The 22,443-nt window shown below is 38.1% G+C and overlaps 1 protein-coding gene across 1 annotated transcript; it reads left to right on the top strand.

The window, feature by feature from the left end:
• Nucleotides 1-17,698: 17,698 nt before the first annotated feature.
• Nucleotides 17,699-18,825, top strand: LOC134208926 (clavesin-2-like). Its single transcript, XM_062684888.1, has 2 exons — nucleotides 17,699-18,400; nucleotides 18,742-18,825. Exons 1-2 carry the CDS (start codon nucleotides 17,699-17,701, stop codon nucleotides 18,823-18,825), a joined length of 786 nt encoding a protein of 261 aa, XP_062540872.1.
• Nucleotides 18,826-22,443: the final 3,618 nt, after the last annotated feature.

Below are 22,443 nucleotides of genomic sequence, written 5' to 3'. Positions count from 1 at the left end.
TAATTTTCTGTGATTTTTCCTTTATTCAACTGTCAAATCCACCGAAAATCTGTTGAATTATTCACCGAACAGTTCTGCTGTTGAGATTTCGGTGAAATTTCCAACAAATCTGTGATTGATTTATTCTCTGATAAGTTCTCGGGTTATGCAGAAATTTCTATTCTATTTCATTTGTATGGGAGCCCCCCTTACCAAAGCGGGGAGGGGTTTCGAACCATCTTAAGAACCTTCCCCGGTCCCAAAAACTTCTGCATACAAATTTTCACGCCGATCGGTTCAGTAGTTTCCGAGTCTATAAGGTTCAGACAGACAGAAATTCATTTTTATGTATATAAGAAGAAGAAGAAGAAGAAGAGCAAGATTTAAAAAAAGAAGTAGTCCGTGCCCAATGATGGCAGCTTTGAAAATTTGCTGGCGCCAAATAGAAAAGTGCACCAAAAGTTTCTGCGAGCCGGGTCAATTCAAATTTCCGCCCTACCTCACACAAGACAGGGCATACGAATTGTGGTGACAAATAGGTCTTATGCTGAGGGCTAATGTGACAACAAAACGGATCATAGTAAACTCCCTGAAAAAGGCACAATACATGTGTCCGAAACGTCGGATGAAAACATAAAACCCCGTTTTTGACCCCAAAAGACTGAAAGCCAGTACCTCAAACGTCGCCATCCTAGTCTAATAAATTAGGAAAGGAAGCACTATAGTTAACATTATGTGCGCCACACACAAATATAATGATAGGATGTTTAAGCTATGACCATATATATGTATAATGATGGAAGATATTGTAGGATACTTAAGTATCGATGAATAAAAATATGTAATCGTAAAGTGTTTCTTATGAATTATCATAAAACGATGCTGGGTCATTAGGCCGAATGATCATTAGACCGAACGGTCATTAGGCCGAATGAGAACTGGGGAGTGAGAAGTGAGTAGTGCGAAAAGAGAAAGGAGTAGAACGGAAGAAGAATAAAAAAGGAAAAAGGAGGAATAAGTGAAAAGTAAGAAGAAAGAAGGAAGACGGATGAAGGAAAAAGGAAGAAGGAAGAAGGAAGAGGGAAGAAGGAAGAAAGAAGGAAGACGGGAGAAAGAAGAAAGAAGGTAGAAGGAAGAGCGTAGAAGAAAGATGGAAGAAAGAAGAAGGAAGGAAGAAAAAAGGAAGACGGAAGATGGAAAAAGGAAGAAGGATGAAGAAAGAAGGCCGAGGGAAAGAGGAAGAAAGAAGGAAACAGAAGAAGGAAGAAAGAAGAAGGAAGGTGAAAGAAGGTAGAAGAAAGAATGAAGAATAAAGAATAAAAAGAAGGAAGGAGGTAGAAGGGAGGAAAAAACGAAGAAGGAAAAACGAAGGAGAAAGAAGGAGGAAGAAAGAAGGAATAATTGAGATGGAAGAATAAAAAAAGGAAGAAACAAGAAGAAGAAAGAAGCAACAAGAACGAAATAAATGGGGCCCTCTTTAGCCGTGCGGTAAGACGCGCGGCTACAAAGCAAGACCATGCTGAGGGTGGCTGGGTTTGATTCCCGGTGCCGGTCTAGACACTTTTAGGATTGGAAATTGTCTCGACTTCCCTGGTCATAAAAGTATCATCGTGCTAGCCTCATGATATACGAATGCAAAAATAGTAACCTGGCTTAGAAACCTCGCAGTTAATAACTGTGGAAGTGCTCAATGAACACTAAGCTGCGAGGCGGCTTTGTCCCAGTGTGGGGATGTAATGCCAATAAGAAGAAAAAGAACGAAAGAAATAGAAAGGATAAAAGAAGAAGTAAGAAGGAAGAGAGAAGAAAGGAGAAAGAAAAAGGAAAAAAGAAGAAGAAAGTAGAAAGAAGAAGGATGGGAAGAACTAGAAAAAAAAAGGAAGGAAGAGGAAGAAGGAAGAAGGAAGAAAGAAGAAAGAAGAAGGAAGAAAAGAATAAGGAAAAAGGAAAAAGGAAGAAAGAAAAAAGTGGAAGGGAGAAGGCTGAGGGAAGGAGGAAGAAAGAAAAAAAGGGAGAAGGAAGAAGAGGGCAGCAGGCTGAGGGAAGGAGCAAGAAAGAAGAAATAAGAAGAAAGAAAGAAGAAAGAAAAAAAGAAATGTCCGTCTAGCTGGCAGGCCACTTATCATAAAATTGAAAATAAATACCTCTAAGTTGATGTACCAAATGCGTACCTATGCGTACCTCCGGGGATTTTGAACGTACCTCAATATTTCCTAGAAAATCAGTGGCCTGTAATAATCTTCGTAAAACTTCTCAATTTTATCGCTAATGTAATGTACCAAATACGTACCTTCCGGAATTATATTTGTTTTTCAACGTACCTCAAAATTTCCCATACTTTCTTATACTTAACTTTTCAAACCGCTTTATATGTTAGATAACTCTACGGAATCGGATTCCTTGGAAAATTCTAGGCCGGAAACATATATAAAACCTTATACTTAAGTTAAATAATGGCAGTTTTATACTAAAAAGCGTGATTTCGGGCCAAAAATCATATAAATACATTAGAAAACTCCTGAATATACACCAAAATATAAATAAGAGCTTACGCCTGAAAGTAGGAAATATACAGAACACGCAGATATTGTATAAAATGCATTTCCAACAATTTTCAATTCAAAACGAAATTAAAAATCGATATGATATACATATATAGTTCAAAAATGCATATCAATTAGGTACATTGCACAAATCGACCCCAAATGTCCTTCTGATCCTTCAAGGACATTCTCAGGTATCCCAAGTTTGTCGCAATTGCATAGCATGCTAACGTACCTCGATAAAAATAATTTTAATCAAATTATTTAATAAAAAGTCAATTATTCCAGATTAAATCCAATTAATTCGAATTTCTTTAAGTACATTGCACAAATCGACCCCAAATGACCTTCTGATCCTTCAAGGACATCCTCAGGTATCCCAAGATGGTCGCAATTGCATAGAATGCCAACGTACCTCGATAAAAATAATTTTAATCAAATTATTTAATAAAAAGTCAGTTATTCCAGATTAAATCCAATTAATTCGAATTTCTTTAGGTACTTTGCTCAAATCGACCCCAAATGTCTTTCTGATCCCTCAAGGACACTCTCAGGTATCCCAAGTTTGTCGCAATTGCATAGCATGCCAACGTACCTCGATAAAAATAATTTTAAAAGACATTTGGGGTCGATTTGTGCAATGTACTTAAAGAAATTCGAATTAATTGGAATTAATATGGAATAATTGACTTTTTATTAAATAATTTGATTAAAATTATGTTTATCGAGGTACGTTGGCATGCTATGCAATTGCGACAAACTTGAGATACCTGAGAATGTCTTTGAGGGATCAGAAAGACATTTGGGGTCGATTTGTGCAATGTACTTAAATAAATTCGAATTAATAGGATGAAATCTGGAATAATTGACTTTTTATTAAATAATTTGATTACAATTATTTTTATCGAGGTACGTTGGCATGCTATGCAATTGCGACAAACTTGGGATACCTGAGAATGTCCTTGAAGGATCAGAAGGACATTTGGGGTCGATTTGTGCAATGTACCTAATTGATATGCATTTTTGAACTATGTATGTATATCTTATCGGTTTTTAATTTCGTTTTGAATTGAAAATTGTTGGAAATGCATTTTATACAATATCTGCGCGTTCTGTATATTGCCTACTTTCAGGCGTAAGCTCTTATATATATTTTGGTGTGTATTCAGGAGTTTTCTAATGTATTTATATGATTTTTGGCCCGAAATCACGCTTTTTAGTATAAATTTGCCATTATTTAACTTAAGTATAAGGTTTTATATATGTTTCCGGCCTAGAATTTTCCAAGGAATCCGATTCCGTAGAGTTATCTAACATATAAAGCGGTTTGAAAAGTTTAGTATAAGAAAGTATGGGAATTTTTGAGGTACGTTGAAAAACGAATATAACTCCGGAAGGTACGTACTTGGTACATTATTTTCAATTTGATGATAAGTGGCCTGCCAGCTAGACGGACATAAGGACGGAATAACGGAATAAGGAAAAAGAAAGAATCGAAGGAAAAAGGAAGAAGGAAAAAAGTGGAAGGAAGAAGGCTGAGGGAAGGAGGAAGAAAGAAGATGGAAAAAAGACGAAGAAAAAAGAAGCAGGAAGAAAGTAGAAGAAAGGAGAAAGAAGGGAAAATAAATAAAGAAGAAGGAATGAAGAATAAGGAATAAAAAGAAGGGAGAAAAATGCGAAGAAGGAAAAATGAAGGAGGAAAAAGGTAGAAGATAGAAGAAATAACTTAGATGAAAGAAGAAAGAAGCAACGGAAAGAAAGAAAAAGAAAGTAGGATAAAAGAAGAAGGAAGAAGGGAGAAAGAAGTAAGAAAAGGGAAAAAAGTAGAAGGATTTAGAAAGAAGAAGGGTGGGAAAGACAAGAAAAATAAAGAAGGAAGAGCAAGAACAGAGAAGGTAGAGGAAGAAGAAAAAGAAGAAGGAAGAACTAAGAAAGAAGAAGAATGAAGGAAGAAAGCAGGAAGAGGAAGAAGGAAGTAGAAGGAAGAAATGAGAAGAAATATGAGCATGAGCATGAGATGACCGTACAATTCGTAGTTCACTTGTCATAAGACGAGTTTGTACAATCCCATTGAATTCCACCACTTAATTGTATCTTGACAGATACGTATTTCGACCTCAACATTAAGGCCGTCTTCAGTGTCTCGTACTTGTACAAACTCGTCTTATGACAAGTGAAGACATTCCACTAAAAAGCACAAAATAATTTTCTTAACAATTCGTAGTTGCTACTCCGTGATTGACCACAGGGAACCAACAGATGGTGAAGGAAGAAGGGAGAAGAAATAAGTAACAAAGTAGAAAGAAGAGCGAAAAAGAAAAAAAGGAAGAAGAAGGAAAAAGAAGACAGGTAGAAGAAGGAAGATGCAAGAAAAGAGAAGGAAGAAGGAGTAAGGTGAAGAAAGAACTCATTTTCCACTTCTTGCTTCTTTTTGCTAATTCGGCTTTTTGCTAATGATCATTCGGCCCAATGACCTTCGGCCTAATGGCCTGGCACCTCACAAAACATAACACATCAAAAAACATATATGAAATTCCAGGACTTGTTCAGCATTGTTCAGTAGAGCCGAGCCTGCCCGGGCTGAAAGTCTCTCTAATAAAGACAAAAGACATTGTTTGATTTATACGTTTTTACTTAGTGAACCTTGATTGCATAATGTGAATTATAGAAATATGTCGACATCACATGTGCTTCCCAGACGGTCAGCTACTGTGGCGGCCCACAATACTGCACACATTGCTCATAGGTAGGTATTCCGCTTGCTTTCACTATATGAAGGACAAACCTCCGTTAGAATGCAATCAACAGTGAGACGAAACGAATCAATGCCAATAGGCCACCGGTACAACGATCTTCAACCATATCATTGATGGAGTGCAACCGAAAACGAACAAAAAAGAAAGAATCTCATTAACGTGATCGAAGGGTAGTTCGCTTGAATTTTTGTTATGTCATCTCCTTTTCGTTCGATGAAGACGGTTAAAATTGTGCTCGTAAGACATTGGCTAGACAGCTCAAGTGAATCGGGCAAGTCTCTTTACTTGAAAGCGAGAGAATTTAATTTAATCTTTGTCCTCTAATAACTTTCAATTCAGTTCAATTACTCCTATTATCCGCTTTTACACACTTGTTCATTTGAGCTCAACCGTGAATAGTTCATAGGCCACTTTTTAGTAGTAAGTCATCGCTTATAAAAACTATACCATTTCTAAAGAAGAGAACGCTCCTTAGAAAGCTACGAAGCAACGAAGTGTTCAACTTGTTCAACAGAAAACATTACCCGGCTTGGGAAACCTATTATCATAGTAATCGATCTAGAAGGGCGAACTGGGGAGGCAGATATAACTTACATATGATCCACTTATTCTAATAACTATTCATTAATACAAATTCTTCTGCGAACTAGTTCCACAATCCTATTCCATTGAACTCAACTCCGCACTTTACCGATCAGTCGTTGATCACCTTTCCAGCTGGAAAAGCATTCTCTGTCGCTACTATGCCGTTATCACTACCCAGTTTTGACAAGTGCCCTCCGCGCTACGATTCCTATCAATGCACGCTGACGCCGTTCTTTCTTGCCAAAGCCAAGGATGAACTACACGAAGATACCACTACACGTGACCCATCCCTAGCTCAGATGCGGGATTTTATTGCCAAACACCCGCAAATACAGCGCTGTCGCACCGACGCCCTGTTCTTGTTGCGTTTTCTGCGAGCTCGTAAGTTCAATGTGACTGCTGCGTGTGAAATGTTGGAAAATTATCTGACTTGCTTCCAAAAGTGGCCCCATTGTTTCCGCGTCAGCGACTCCATGGCCACTTATGAGTTGTTAATTGGCGCGGGATATCTAATACCGCTGCGTTACGCGGCGGAAGGTCAGCTCGTTATCTTGTATCGACCGGCGGCGATAGACCTGGGATGGATGAGGCCGGAACACGTGCTTAGGCTGGGATCGATGTTGATTGAGTGTTACTTTGTGGAGGAGCAAATGCAAATCGGTGGCTTGGAGGTCATTTGTGATTTTCGGGATGTATCGTTTGCCTATTTTGGAATGTGGAGTATAATGGATTTGAAGCTGTTGATGGATTCAACTACTGGAGCGATGCCTATAAGAACGAAGCGAGTGCACATTTGGGGATTGCCAAAATTTGGAGCCACCTTAATTAGTACATGCTTAGCGATGGCACCGTTGAAGCATCAACAGAAGGTTAAGGTGAGTGTGATAAATGATGCTGCTGTAATGAAAAGAAAATCATTTTAAGCTTGTTTAGTCGAGTGTCTTCATTTGTCATAAGATGTGAGCTGCACATTTGGGGGTGGACAAAAGTATTCGTCACTTAAACGAATTTTGTTGATTTACGTATTTTTAACTATCAGGAAACACTGCAAATAGATGAAACTGTCATTTGCTATTCACTAGTGTTTACTTGACGTTGAATTTGGTTGTTTTATATCATATGTTGATATCCGAAGAAAGTGGGTAGAAACTACAGTGGAAGAAAGAAAAACCATTTTAAATTTATTCAATCAATTATTTTGTCTAAAATTGCCATGATTTGCCCAACATAGTGAAAAAAACAGATGTCGTTAAAGTTTGTACGACTACGAATTTGATGCGATAATGTTCTAGGTGTTATGTCTGTTTGTCAGTGGTTCAACATTGTGTGTAGGTATATTGTATATAGTGGGAAAAGATACAATCAGCCATGAAACAATCTGGTCATGTAAACACCGGGTGCGGGTAATACATGGTGAGTGAAATATTCCTTGTTTGAATATGAAATTTGTAACTTTCAGTGTACTCATCTGTAATTTTTAACTTTTAATGCACTTCATCTGACTGTACAAGAAAAAATATCATATCATTATTGAAAATAATCCTAGTTGGAACACCTAGAATATGATGCCCAGTTTGGTAATTTCAAACCCTTCAGGAGAGCTCACATACTAAGGTGTACCTTTTATATTTCCTCAGTGCAACAGTTTGCGTGCTAATAATTAACATTATTACAACTGCCGTTTATCAGGTTTATCAGCTACCAGTGCCGGTGATCAATGTCAGCAGATCGCATCGCCTCATAAAGTGCACAATTACTGTGCGTTCTTTTCCGCCACACTTAGCGAGTTTCCTATGTTTCAGCTAGTATTGTTAGTTTCCCGCGAAGCATCTCAACGGTCGGTTAAAAATTTGAAATGGCGGTACCGGGAATGAATAAAAAACCATCTTTGTACGAAACATATAAAACCACTCTTGAACCGGAAGATTTAAGGAAGGCAAAAGAAGAACTACACGAAGATGAAAATATTCGGGAATCATCCTTGGCACAAATGCGAGAATATATTGCCAAACATCCGCAAATCATTCAGTGTCGAACGGATTTCCCCTTCTTGCTCAGGTTTCTTCGAGTGCGCAAATTCAACGTCCAGGCAGCGTGTGAAATGCTCTACGAGTGGTTGATGATTGGCTATAAAGAGCCAAATTTCTTTAAACCTCGACCATCCGAATGGGATACATTTTTTGATGACAAAATAATCGTGCCACTTGGTCCGGATGACAGAGGACGAATGGTAGTGGTCTGTCGATATGGTTGCTTCAATCCAGATACTGTTACCCCTGAAGAACAAATTCGGCTTACGAGCTTGGTACTGGAAACGTTCAACGAGATCGAATCGTATCAAATCAATGGAATGGTGGTACTGCTCGACTTCCAAGGTACCACAATGTCCCACTTTGGAGTTTGGACGATTCCCAAAATAAAAATATTGATGTTCTCCGCCAACAATATTCTCACAACGCGCTTAAAGGAAATACACTTGATACAGCTTCCGAAGTTTGCCAATGTTTTGGCGGACTTTTGCCTATCCGTTATGAAGCCGAAGTTACGTGAGAGGGTAAAGGTAAGTTGGCAAATTTTGGGTTTTACACACTTAAACGACGTTTTTTTTCTCGGTGAAATAAATTGACGAACATGACCGTAAAAGCTTATTTTAACTGATATCTCGTTAATAAGTATGACGTTTTTACAAGTTACTGAAGCTCGGCAGTCAAATTTGCAATGTTGATCGGTAGTTCGTATTTTCCCTGAGTCTCGGCAAATCCATCTGTCATACGTGTAAATAACCTCTTGCGTACTCTGCCGGTGTTGTAAAACGTGACAAAGCAGAAAATAAATAAAGGGAATTACATATTTTCATCTTTTTGGTAAGCATTTAATCTGATTATTAATCAATTTTCAACATGGAAAGTAATTAGACTTATTTTCGTATTAATTCCAGCTTCAGATGTATGCTGCAGACACCGCAAGATCGATGGAAATTGTTTTGCCCACGCGGCCCGGTAGAATTAAACATGATTCTATCGTTGGAAAAATCTGGAACGGTAAAAGGACAGTTTTAGCAGCACCCCCGCTTCCCGTCGTCAACGTTACGGAAATACATATTAGAACAGGACTCAGTGATAAGTGATAAATCTTGCCGCTTCCGTCACCGTCTATAAGTTTCTAATTATGGACAAAAAAAAAAGTTTGAAAGCGGCGAGTAACAGACGTTAAAAACGCAAACAGGATGTGAGGATGTGCTGCCCAAGTGATTCTGTTATCTATGTAATAGCGGGACAATAATATGCTCTCAGATCGAAAATTTTGGTAGGGAAATTTGTATTCGCACTATTCGTTACCATCCCTAAAGTTTTATTTGGCAATATTATGTATACAATAACAAAAATACGATCCATAATATATTCTACTTTCACATTGATTGACGCTTTAAACGTTTGTTTTGACTCATCTGAAAATAAAAAATAAAAAAATTTCACTGAATTTCGGCAAAGCACTTTGCCGATCAACTCGGCAATGCACTACCGAACGGTTCGGTAAATTTTGACAGCTGGGATGAGGCGAACATTTTACGACCAATCGGTAGTTTGAACTTTCACCGAGATTTTTACCGAGATATCAGCTGTTGGATTCTCGGCAATTTATTTTGCCGGCCTCGGCGAAAAAAAATAAGTGTGTATGGTTAAATTATTAACTATTGTGGACGCTAAGCTAGTTTTGCTTATGCTGCGGACGTTATAGAATGGTTTAAAAAATAATTAAATTTCAGAAGAGGTAACTATTTTCTAAAATTGTATTCAGTGAATTTAAATACGCATCGAGTAGGTTTGACTCAGAGACAACATTAAGGGAGTTATTTAGTGAACATTGTTGTTGTTTGTATTAGGACTTTAACAACATGGGATTATTCATCCCCAAGTATGAGAAGAGACTGAGGAGACTATAACTAAGGATATGCTTCAACAAATGCACTAGTGAATTGATATGAAACGATTTACGTTTTTCTTGTACGAACCAAACGTCACAAGACAGTCAAAAAGCCGCTCAGTGCGGTTTGGCAGAACCCCGACCAATTCTTAATTGAAGTGATTTTTAAATTTATTTTAAGTTCATCACTAAGTTCACAGAGCTTTGTTCCACACCTCAAAAGTCTATTAGACCATCAAAATTATTTAACAAAGTCATCTTGCAGTAAACGATTGCTTCCGGCACATTATTTTGCTGCGAGCGTCTCAGCGTTACACACTGACACCAATATGGGTGCCAAACCTAAATATGGAAAATCACTTTCAAGACATGCCCGTGCAGTAGCGTCTCGACTCGCAATGGGAGTACCATATCCATATCCAATATTTCACTTGCAATACAAATCATCACTACTACTTCTAGCTCTACTCGCTTTGAAGACACGTCTATTTCATTGTGTAACTGTAAAAGTCATACAATGGGAATAGTATCGATAAGCAGCTTGTAATAATGGGCGGATTTCTATTTTCAATGAAATCAAACTTCTTTAGAACTTGCGAGCCCTACGGATCCACGAGAACATTATACTTCGTGTGGGCATTCTACTAACGCAGATTAAGAAACTCATGAATGCGGGCGTCCCACCACGCAGAATTGTAACCATTCCGATTCATAATAACACCACCCCTCTTGCAAGCGTCTCTCCAACGCATAGGAAGAATCTATTGGATGCCATGCAGAATTTCGATCATTTTGATCCACAATAACACTTATAGAATGCGGACGTCTCACCCACGCAGATAATCTATTGAATGTGGGCGTGCCAACACGTAGAATTATAATCATTACGATATATAATACAGTGTCGACCCGATTTTGTCACTCCCCGATTTTGTCTACCCCCGATTTTATCACGTTTTCGACCCGATTTTGTCACCCCAAAAAAAATTTAAAATTTTAGTCGTTCTTTTTATTTCCGCAAATAATACCGCAAACAACATTGATTTTCATGAAATAACTTTCACCGCCTGTAGTTATTTTTAACGACTTCTGAGTACCTGTGAAGAATTCTGTAAGCATTTTCGACAAGAAATAACGGGTACCGTTCAGGCATTTTGCCTTTCCAAGGCATAAAATGATTCAAATTTGTGAAATGAATTAAAAAATTGGAAATATTTTTTTTCCGATTTTGTCACATTTATCACCCCAAAATTCACCAGGGGATGATAAAATCGGGATATTACTGTAATACTGTTCTTATTGCGGGCGTCCAACCATTGCAGAGAATCTATTGAATGCGGGCGTCCCACCACGTTGAATTATAATCATTACGATATAAACTAATAGTGTTCTTCTTGCGGGCGTTCCACCAACGCAGAGGCAAAAGCTCTTGAATACTGGCGTCTTTTCACGCAAATCACTAAATTAACTACACCAATCAAACTCTCATTGCTAATCCCCTTCAACATTTTTCAAATGATAAATCGCAAAGATTCAAACAGCACTTCAATTTTTGAAAGTTTAGCAACACTAGCCACCAACAAAATTCACCTAATCGAAACATTGCTTTCTATCTACATTTTACCTAATGCACTTAGATACAAGGAACAGTGCACCCCCTTTCCAAGGAACGTTGCAACAATGTTCTCCGATTTGGATGAAATTTTCAGGGTTTTTTCATATATGTAAAAGAAGACATTTTGCGAATTTTCAGATTTTTTCATTGAGGGGAAGTGGGGGAAAACGGCCCTTCAAAAATGATGTAAAAAATCCCCAAAATAAAAAAAAGCAATAACTTTGGCAGTGACTTACCAATTTTGTTTAAATTTTGCACGCTTTTTCTACTCAATTAGTACTTTATACCAAGTGATTAATATGGTTATGAAATTGTTTACTTTAGGAGAAAATGGACTTTTTCGATAAAAAATGTCGTTTTCCCGAAGGGAATATTTTTTACCAACAGATCTAGGATAAAAAACTAAACCCGTAGGGCATTAAAGCAACTAAAGAGCTTTCATCTCATATACAATTTAGAAGCGCCAACTCAAGAACATCTAAGAAAATCCCCATTCTCTGCAGCACTATATATTTAACAGAAAGTTCGCACAAATTTCGACCCTGCTGATGTTTTCCGATCTGTAGAGTCAGAGTAGTTTTTTTTTTATCTACAGTCGACTCTCTACATCTCGATGTTCTATATTTCGATATCCCTCTCTATGTCGACGGTTTTCTCGGTCCCTTCAATATACATACATTTGGGCATTCTACATCTCGATAAACTCCATATCTCGATATCTCTCTATCTCGATGGGTTCTGATCATATTTTGTTCTGGATTCACTCTCCTTATGTCGATATGCTCAAATTTTAAGGCTACTAGACCATCTTTGGATAATAACAAACACATCAACAACAAGAAATGACAATTGTTTTGTTGTCGTTTTTCATAGCAACGAGCTTTTTTGGATCTAGTGCCCATTTAATTTTCCTTCCAATCCTCGATCTCTCCTTATCTCGATGGTCCCTTCAATATCGAGATGTGGAGAGGCGACTGTATATAGAAATAAAAAATCCGGTTTTTCCATAAGGGGAGAGTAGGGTAAAATAGTCTTGTAAAAATAAAATGTCGAAAATTCATAAATTTGTATAAGGTAAAATGCCCAATAGTAGCGAAATTTTGCTCTTCCTGGCATAGGGAGTGGAAAATTTCAAAATATTAATTTTGCGTGATATCTAATATCAAGCTCAGCATCTCCTTTTCACGATACATACATAAAATACTCAAGTACTCGACGTTATTCGTTGAATTTGAAATTTTAAAATCTGACTGAATTCACCCTATATTAGCCCCCTTGGGGGTCCATAATAGTAAATTGCTTCCATATAGTCGACACTTCATTTGATTTTTATGTTCCGTTTCGGAACGTTCTTCTTCCCTATTATGGACCCCACAAAATATTCCTATAATGGACAATCGGAATGTAAAAAATCATCTAATTTTACTTTAAATAGCATTTTCAATGCATGTAATCAAATCATAGGACTGTAAGGTAGGTTCTCCCGAAGGAATTTCATAGAAAAATGTTTAAATTAAGCTGTAATAATGCAAAAATGGCAAGAGGGCCCACTATTGATTGAGGGTCCTCTAGTAGGCAGCAGGCTCAAGCAGAATATATATTAGTATAAAAACATGACGTATTTTCATTCCAACTTGAAAACTTATTCAAACTTATTTCAGTGCGCGAACTTAAGTATGATCAATTAAATTATATGTTCCTGCACACTGTTTGTTTGCAAGCCAGTTAGTGAGTATCGCGCCTCCAGTTTTCTCGATGTTTCAGGATCTGTATGTAGATGCAACTATTTGGCAAAATATTATTGGCAAATATAAATAATGCAACAAAACCAGATGAACATAAAAGCACTTCTTAGATTTGATTATTCCGACGCAACTGGCAACTGTTGAACTAAATATAGTACCGAACTTCAAAACGATTTGATCAAACGATTTTGCTAGTTTGCTTCCAAATTCTTCCAAGCGTAGTATTTTTATGTTTTTTTAAATGTCAACAATTAAATACCTAACAATCACTCAATCTAAAAAAACGTGAACTGGTCATCTAGTCATGTTTTTTTTATAAAATATTGCCGCGGAAGTATTGTAAACTTAGTGCCGTCTTAAACTCCCGTTCAAAATTATTGTCCCACTATGATATATTCTCACCAGTTCCCCCATGTATGAGGGACGTCTTAACTGCAAGAACGATGTAAAAGCATAATCCAATCCTTTAGCTAGTTCCCATCCATTCGAAACATTTGTTTTGGTACTTCAGCACGGCAGTCTATTCCTCGGTGAAAAAAGCAATAGATAGATTTCTCAAAAAGTATTGCAAACTGTTAATACCCAAGTTACCTTGGATGGTTGATTGGAAGGCGACAAGCTGGAGTGTGAGAACTTTCGAGCGATCACCATCCTTAATGCCGCCTACAAAGTGATATCCCAGATCATCTTCCGTCGTCTGTCACCATTAGTGAACGAGTTTGTGGGAAGTTATCAAGCCGGCTTCGTTGACGGCCGCTCGACAACGGACCAGATCTTTACTGTACGGCAAATCCTTCAAAAATGCCGTGAATACCAGGTCCCAATGCAACATCTGTTCGTTGATTTAAAGGCGGCATACGACAGTATAGACCGCATAGAGCTATGGAGAATTATGGACGAGAACAACTTCCCTGGGAAGCTTACCAGACTGATCAAAGCAACGGTGGATGGTGTGCAAAACTGTGTGAAGATTTCGGGCGAACACTCCAGTTCGTTCGAATCGCGCCGGGGACTAAGACAAGGTGATGGACTTTCGTGCCTGTTGTTCAACATTGCGCTAGAAGGTGTCATGCGGAGAGCCGAGTGTAACAGCCGGGGTACGATTTTCAACAGATCCAGTCGATTTATTTGCTTCGCTGATGACATGGACATTGTCGGCCGAACATTTGCAAAGGTGGCAGAGCTGTACACCCGCCTGAAACGTGAAGCAACAAGTTGAACTGGTGGTGAATGCGTCAAAGACAAAGTACATGGTTGTGGGCGGAACCGAGCGCGACAGGGCCCGCCTGGGAAGCGGTGTTACGATAGACGGGGATACCTTCGAGGTGGTCGAGGAATTCGTCTACCTCGGATCCTTGCTAACGGCTGACAACAACGTTAGTCGTGAAATACGAAGGCGCATCATCTGTGGAAGTCGGGCCTATTACGGGCTCCAGAAGAAACTGCGGTCGAAAAAGATTCGCCACCGCACCAAATGTGTCATGTACAAGACGCTTATAAGACCGGTTGTCCTCTACGGACATGAAACATGGACAATGCTCGAGGAGGACTTGCAAGCACTCGGAGTATTCGAGAGACGGGTGCTTAGGACCATCTTTGGCGGTGTGCAAGAAGACGGTGTGTGGCGGCGAAGAATGAACCACGAGCTCACCCAGCTTCACGGCGTACCCAGTATCCAGAAGGTAGCTAAAGCAGGAAGGGTACGATGGGCAGGACATGTTGCAAGAATGCCGGACAGCAACCCTGCAAAGATGGTGTTCGCTTCCGATCCGGCAGGTACGAGACGGCGTGGAACGCAGCGAGCGAGATGGGCAGACCAGGTGCAAAACGATTTGGCGAGCGTGGGGCGTATCCGTGGAGAGATGCGGCCTCGAACCGTGCATTGTGGCGTCAAATTGTTGATTCAGTGTTATCTGTTTAGATGTTAACTAAATAAATGAAAATGAACACAGTCTTGTTAAAAGAATTGTAAACATTTTCTCATTGGTACATTCCAGAGTTCCATTCTTCTTAATACTGTACGGTGTCTTTGTCCAAAGATACTTATTTTCAAAACATCAGTATCTCTTAAATACCAACTACAGGACAGTACAGGCTTTCCTCTTTCACGTAAGTGCGATTATAAAATGTTCTATCGATGGTCATTTTTCCATACATTTTTGGTGGAGGTGAGTTTGATTGTGAATACAATTTATATGGATTTAAAAATATCGAAAAAAAATGAGAATTGTTCTAGATCTCCCGATAAAACATTTTGATTTACCTACAACATGAAAGACTGTACACTTTAGCTTGGTGAATTGCTCCTTTCTTAGGAATCATTGTTATGATTCACGTGGGGAATTCCTTGGGAGGTACTGCATGTCCACTCAAATACGATTTGCACAGAAGAACTAGATCATGTTTAAGAAGATCAAAATGTTCGTTGTAAAGTTCGTAAAACAAAGATTGGCCTAATGTTCATGTATCTGAGCCATCGATAATCGATCGTTTGAGGATGTAGTTTTGGTAGATTGAATCGCTGATGTGAGGTGGTGATGTAGTTGCTTCGACACTAGGGTGTCTCAAAAAAAAAATTAATGGTGCTCAAGCCTTATATGAAAGAAAATTGCATCTGGAGCATTTCTGTAAAACAACCCAAAATTCTAAAAAATAGTTTAGAGGTTCCGACAGAGCGATTTTTAAAAAAAGCAGTTTTTTCGTACTTGTCACATATTGGCTATATTCGCCACATTTTAATCACTTTTTTATTCGTTAAATATTTTTTTATTTTTCTGTGGACCATAAGGAGTATTCTACATGGTAATTCAGTTGGTATTATGCAATTATATGGCCTCTAGAACCAATGCAATATCAGTTTTTCGACAATTTCCGCAAAAGTTTACCTCTTGTCCGTAAAATATTTTTTTCTCGCGCATTATCAACCATTATTCAAAAAGTATTTTGAATAAGGAAAGCTTGTTTGCTTTGTTGTTCCGCCTGATAGATGAGCTAAGATTCTTTTATAGAAACTACGAAATGATCCATATATTGCAACCTGCTTCTTAACTTCTGATATTGACTAACAATATAGACAGCTGAACGACAGTTTAGCAACAACAAATTGAAACCAACTTGGATTACAGAAATGCGATTGAAATACGTTAACTACCATTTGGATACGAGCTGAAGGTTTCAAATATATCATAATTTTGAGCTGACCCATATCCTTTTCTAAACCGAAGGACAGGGACAGCCTGCTTGCGGATACATGCAGCTTTTTCTAGAAGTTTAACAGAGCCTACAGTACCTTTCTGACTCGAATTTCGAACATGACTCATATTCCGAACACTCGCGTTTAAATGACCATTTTGGCTTTATTCGTGTATTTTCCTCCATAGGATCTTGAATTCGTTTGAAATCTTGATCCTCCGTGCGGAAAACCGATTAAAATTTTAGTTTAAGGGCGCTAAAGCGACCTCCTACGTCCTACGCAAGCCCACAACTTACGGTGGCCTGGGGAGAGGTCGTTAAGGTCTTGGACATTTTTCCCCCTGAATTCAATACATACAAGCGTTTTCTATTTCATGAATAAAAGACATGACCTCATGATATTTTTTTCCTGCTCGGCATTGATAATAACAGATACCCATAGCATGGTCTTGCTTTGATGCCTCGCATATATCGCTAAGGAGGGCGGCCTGCGTTCAAATCGTGAAATTAAATGTGAATAATAATGAAACCTATGCATCTCTCAGTGCGATTTTTTCTCATTGGCTTTCTGCACTGTACACGAAAAAACGCCGAAATCTATCAAAATAGTATCCAATTGAGGGTTGTCCAAATACCACGTAAACAGGTTTTGGTCAGTTTTAGATACCCCCCCTTCCCCAGCGTGGACAACGACTCAGATAAATTTAAAAAAATACGCGGGAGGCAAAAATGTATGGATCATGGACATTTGCCACATACACTCTCCCCCGTAAACTGTCCACGTGGTATATGGCCTTTTATTTTGTTGAAAGTAAATTTCCACACGCGGAATTATCGACGAGAAATTTATATTTTGCGGAAAGAAAAGTGAACTGACCAGCGATAATAGTTTTGCCTCATTTTGATGGCCACGAAAAGTTGATTCGCACATGCCCCCCATATTCTAGCCTTTTCGTGCCAGTCACCAATATACAGTCACCAATAAAACAGCAATCTTTATGTAGATCAAATTTAACATGTTTCATCTGATGTTTTATTTGCATCGACATGCGTTAGATGTTTATCCAAGGTTATTGTTGCCGGGTTAAAACACATGTACCTATTTTAATTCTGTTCCGATTGTTTTGATTTTAGTTCTGTACCGACTTATTCTTATTTTCGAAACTTATATCAACAGAGAGCAAGTGTTACAACATACACAAACTGCCATTAACGATTCATGATCGACTGATTGTTAAAAGAAGAGTGCTGCCAATAATGGGTCAGACACCCTCCAAGCATTGACTGTTCTTCATATACCAATTACGTGGATCATTGCAACTTCAGTTCACCGCGAAGTTTCTCAACGATCGACTCTGAATGGAATCTGTAATAGATAAGAAGTCATTTTCTAATGATGAGTACGTATGCTCTCTGGATCCAGAAAACCTAAGGAAAGCTAAAGAAGAGCTGCATGAGGATGAAAGCATCCGAGAGTCATCAATCACACAGATGCGAGAGTACATTGCCAAGCATCCGCAGATCATATGGTGCCGAACAGACCACCTATTCCTGTTGCAATTCCTTCGAGTGCGCAAGTTCAATGTACAGGCAGCATGTGAAATGTTAAGAAAGATGCTAATGGCCATCCATACTGAACCAGATTTCTTTAAACTACGGCCAACAGAATGGGATACATTTCTCGCTCAACCAATTACACTTCACCTAGGTCCAGATGACAAAGGACGCATGGTGACACTTAGTCGATATGGTCAGAGCGATGCAACAACGGTCACTCCAGAAGAAATTATGAGGAGGGCCAACTTACTATTTCAAACATTCTGCAATATTGAAATCTACCAGATAAATGGAGCGGTGATCATAATTGATTGTCAAGGAGTCACAATGCACCATTTTGCAGTTTGGACTGTTCCAAAGTTGAGATTATTAATACATATTGCCAATAATGTTCTACCGATACGCCTGAAGGAAATTCACTTGATTCATCTGCCCAAGTTTGCTAATGTAGTTATTGAATTTGCCGTTTCTATTATGGATCCTAAACTGCAGAAGCGGGTTAAGGTAAGCTATTTGGTTTGAATTAGGATTTGATTATCATCTAATTTAGGACTTTATTATCATCTGTGAACACAGAAGATACAGTGTGGAGCACCAAAATCCGTTAGAAATATCGTTTAATTTTTTTATGCTCCAGAAGTGAGCTAGCCAAGGACTGAAAGCCTCTTCAATAAACTTTTTTTTTTTTGAATTTATTGATTTGCATAATACAGTTAACCTCGATATAACGTATCGAGGTTGCGTTATATCGAGGTAACGTTATAACGAATCAAACATTTCTCCCATTTTTTGTATCTCATTGTACAATAACACAACTAACTAAATCATTATTGTTCACCGAGCAGGGTGTTCCAGCCCTTTTTACCTTTCTTTTGCCTTTCTCGTACAAGCTGAACAAATGTCTCCTGTCCATGTGTTTGCGTGTGTAAGGACTGTATCGAAAATAAGTTATCCACTTTCAAAGTGTTACTACTCAGAAGCTCATGAAAGTATCCTGCATTCGATGTATTCATATATAAGGTTTTAAATCAGAATTTGTTTGTTTGTTGAAAATTGCTTGTTTCCGATGTATCGCAAATTAAAAGTGATATTGAAATTCGAGTTTTGGACACGTGACTCCGTAAGAAGGGCATCAAGATGAATAATTTGACCAAGCGTTTCACTATCCACCCCCAAAGGTAAAAATTCATGGTCAACTAGCTTGAGGAATACTACACGTTCGCTAATCTGTCGGAAAAAGAAAGAAAATCAAAATCAAGTGACCGGAGTTCGGACCAGAAAGTAATCATGTTCAGTGACGGGAAATGTCATATCGATGTCATGGGAATAATTTGTTAATAACTTTTTTCACAAGTAATTTACAATCGTATGTTTTATATGAATATAAAGCCTTCAAAGGATACTAAAACTTTTTCTAACAGGTCATTGCTCTAAAACTGAAATTGGCGCCGTGAGAGCCGAATTAGTGTCAAATGACATTAATGTCATGACATTCCGTGACATTTTTTTTAAATTCGTTATCGTGCCTCATACTGTGTATTTAGAACAATGACCTGTTTAGCAAACTTGTAGGATCCTTTGAGCATTAAATGTTAATAAAAAAATCCGAATTGTACATAACTTTTGAAAAAAGTTATTAGCAAATTAGTAATAGCAACCCCATGACATTTTTTTGACATTTCCCATCACTGATCATGTTATAAAACCAGGCAATTTTAAGCCGATTTGGGACCAGGAAAGAAAAGGCTTGAATAAATGTTGAAATAATGCAATTTTTCTTCAGTATTATATTTTATCATAAATCAATTATAATAATAAATAATAAATCAATGATATCAATTATCAGTATTATATTTTATCATAAAACTTAACAAACAGAATTAACATATAGGGTGGGTGTACCAATTGTCGCCATACATAAGTACTACTATTTAAAAAAAAATAAGTAAAAGGCATGTGGATGGACTTTATATATCAAGCGAAAGGGTTTACTTCCTGCTCCTTAGAACAGCTGTGAAAACCACAATAAAATTTGTTTTCATCCTCAAAATTGATTAATCCATAATAGGAACGCATGCACCAGTTGTGGCACTATTCCTCATTTTGGTTCCTTATTTGGCAAATCCCATTGTTTTCTTATGGCCAAATAGGGACCACTAGTGCGACAATTGGTGCAAAGGACGTCAAAAATTAAGCAAAATCAATTTTTGCAATTGTGCTTTGCCTGTTTTGGAGGAAATCAAAGGTGTTATCGTATCATATAAATATGCTTTATCGATATGAACTTGGTTTGTGGGGATTTGATTGGCCATTTCGCATATAAAGAACTAGTGGGACAACTGGTGCTATAGCCACAACTGGTACATCTAGCCTATTGCTAGACAAATTTTAATTTTTTTTAATTCATCCGAATTTATTCGAATAAAATAATGTTGATAACTTATTTTCGATACAGTCCTTATGTATGTAACAGAAAACATTAGCCACTTTTTCGTATAGTAATTCTTAACTGATGTACCGGGGAGGGGGGGGGGGGGGGGGTAATTTGGTAATTTTTATTTTTTTTAAATATTTGTTTGCAGCGACACGCATGGCCGATCCTTTTTAAAGTGAGTAAGGTTGTGCAGTAGAGTGATTCAAATTTTGACTTTTTCGGTCCTCTATGCTTAAACGATGGCATTTGCTATTAAAATAATCTTCCTTAGTTTTTAGCTTATTTTGTTTTAATTTGACTGAGCACATGCAGCTTAAAGTTTGTATGAAAATTACTATGAAAACTGTAATTTTTGTGGAAAATCGTCCCGCAGCGTTGCCCAGTAAGTTCTAAATTACATAAACACACTGCCAATTTAGAAAATTTAGCGAGGAAACAGATCGTATATGTTGCGAAACGGTTCGATGCTGACACGAAAAGTTATTACGGAAATACTGAATCGTGGGAAATTCGATTTAACATGTAAAAGAATAATATCAATATCAGTAATAATAATACAGTGATCGTTCGCTAATTGGGCACGACCTCACTCCAACTAGCGAATCCCGTTCGCTAATTGGGCCGTTTTGACAAGCGTCAATGTTGTCTACTTTTCGCATTGAACAAAGAAATAATTTACGCGCCAGAAGTATCGATCCCGCCAAACACAGAAACAAAACGTCAATGCGTTTTTGATATCACATTCTTACGTTTAGCTGCTTCTTAACCTTTTTGTTACCGACAAAAAAACACCCTTACACATGGTACCCGGGTACCCACGGTCTTAAAATGATCATAACATTGTCAGTTTTTCACCGATTTTGACGATTTTGGTTGCTACGGATACAGGAACTTACCCGCTATTCGTTACATATTACATAGATTCGATTCGGATTACCTGGTTACTGGAATTCCGGATTAACTGGGCCAAGTGCCAAAGTATGTATAAATTGAAGATATATATTCAACCAAATGAAGATTTCTTGCGTCATGACTAATAAACTTCGTTGAAAATTTAAAGAATATAACTTAACTACGTTACAGGACCATCTTATGATTAAATCTCGGAACGGTTATTCCGGAAACAGGTTCCCGTGGGGCCTAAAGTGGCCACAAACTCATTTTGAAGAAATCCTGGCAATATGGGTATCAAAATTCATGAAATTGTTTAGGAAGTATGATCTGATAAGTAATTGGGCCATAGGATGGATTGACAACGAACCGGTCATCCTGAAACAGGTTCCCGTGGGGCCTACACACTTAAATGTTTTTCACCGATCTCGGCTGTGCGATTCTCGGTTTAAGTTCTTTTGCTGAAATATCAGCTGAATGGACGTATGATTACGGCGGCTTCTTCGAGTGCCGCAGTAAACAAACTACTTTTTCAGCTGAGATATCAGCAGAAAGTCAGGAACCGAGCGCTCGGCTGTGCGGATCTCGGCAAAAGAATCAAAAAATGCCGAGCTGAACTGAGTGTGTACAGTGGCCACAAACTCATTTTGAAGAAACCATGGCAATATGGGTATCAAAATTCATGAAATTGTTTCGGAAGCATTATCTGATAAGTAATTGAACCATAGAATGGTTTGACAACGAGCCGGTCATTCTGAAACAGGTTCCCGTGGGGCCTAAAATGGCCACAAATTCCCTGAAACCTGGCAATAGAGTAGAGTGGGGCAAGTGTACGCACTTAGTTTTCAATCGATCATGTGGCCCTTATGAAGCAAGCTTCTGCATATCAAATCAATCTCGATGTTTCATATACTCTTCCTTTATGTTACCCAGCGGAAAAAATATTGATATTATTGCGATTCGTTTTAGTAGAATCCTTATTGCAAGACAAGTGAAAAACGCACTCTTACCCCACCGGTGGGGTAAGAGTACGCATCAGGTGGGGTAAGAGTACGCATTTATCCAATCATGTGCTTTAAGTATATATTAACACAAATAAGAGTTAATAACATTTAATTGATTTTAAATGAACATATATTAGGGAATGTTGAAAGATTACGCAACTCTTAAAGTCCCTTGTCTTGTGAAACTCTTGTCAAAAAGATTGTAAAAATTCTTGACA

Source organism: Armigeres subalbatus, chromosome 2 (genome assembly GCF_024139115.2).
Source record: "Armigeres subalbatus isolate Guangzhou_Male chromosome 2, GZ_Asu_2, whole genome shotgun sequence".
In the NCBI taxonomy this organism is placed as follows: Eukaryota; Metazoa; Arthropoda; class Insecta; order Diptera; family Culicidae; genus Armigeres; species Armigeres subalbatus.
Note: the sequence above shows the minus strand (reverse complement) of the source record. Positions and strands in the feature narration are given on the sequence as shown.

Coding starts and splice junctions, on each gene's coding strand:
- LOC134208926 (XM_062684888.1), top strand. CDS start 17,699: ATGGAATCTGTAATAGATAAGAAGTCATTTTCTAATGATGAGTACGTA. Junction 18,401..18,741: donor AACTGCAGAAGCGGGTTAAG/GTAAGCTATTTG, acceptor TTCACCGAGCAG/GGTGTTCCAGCCCTTTTTAC.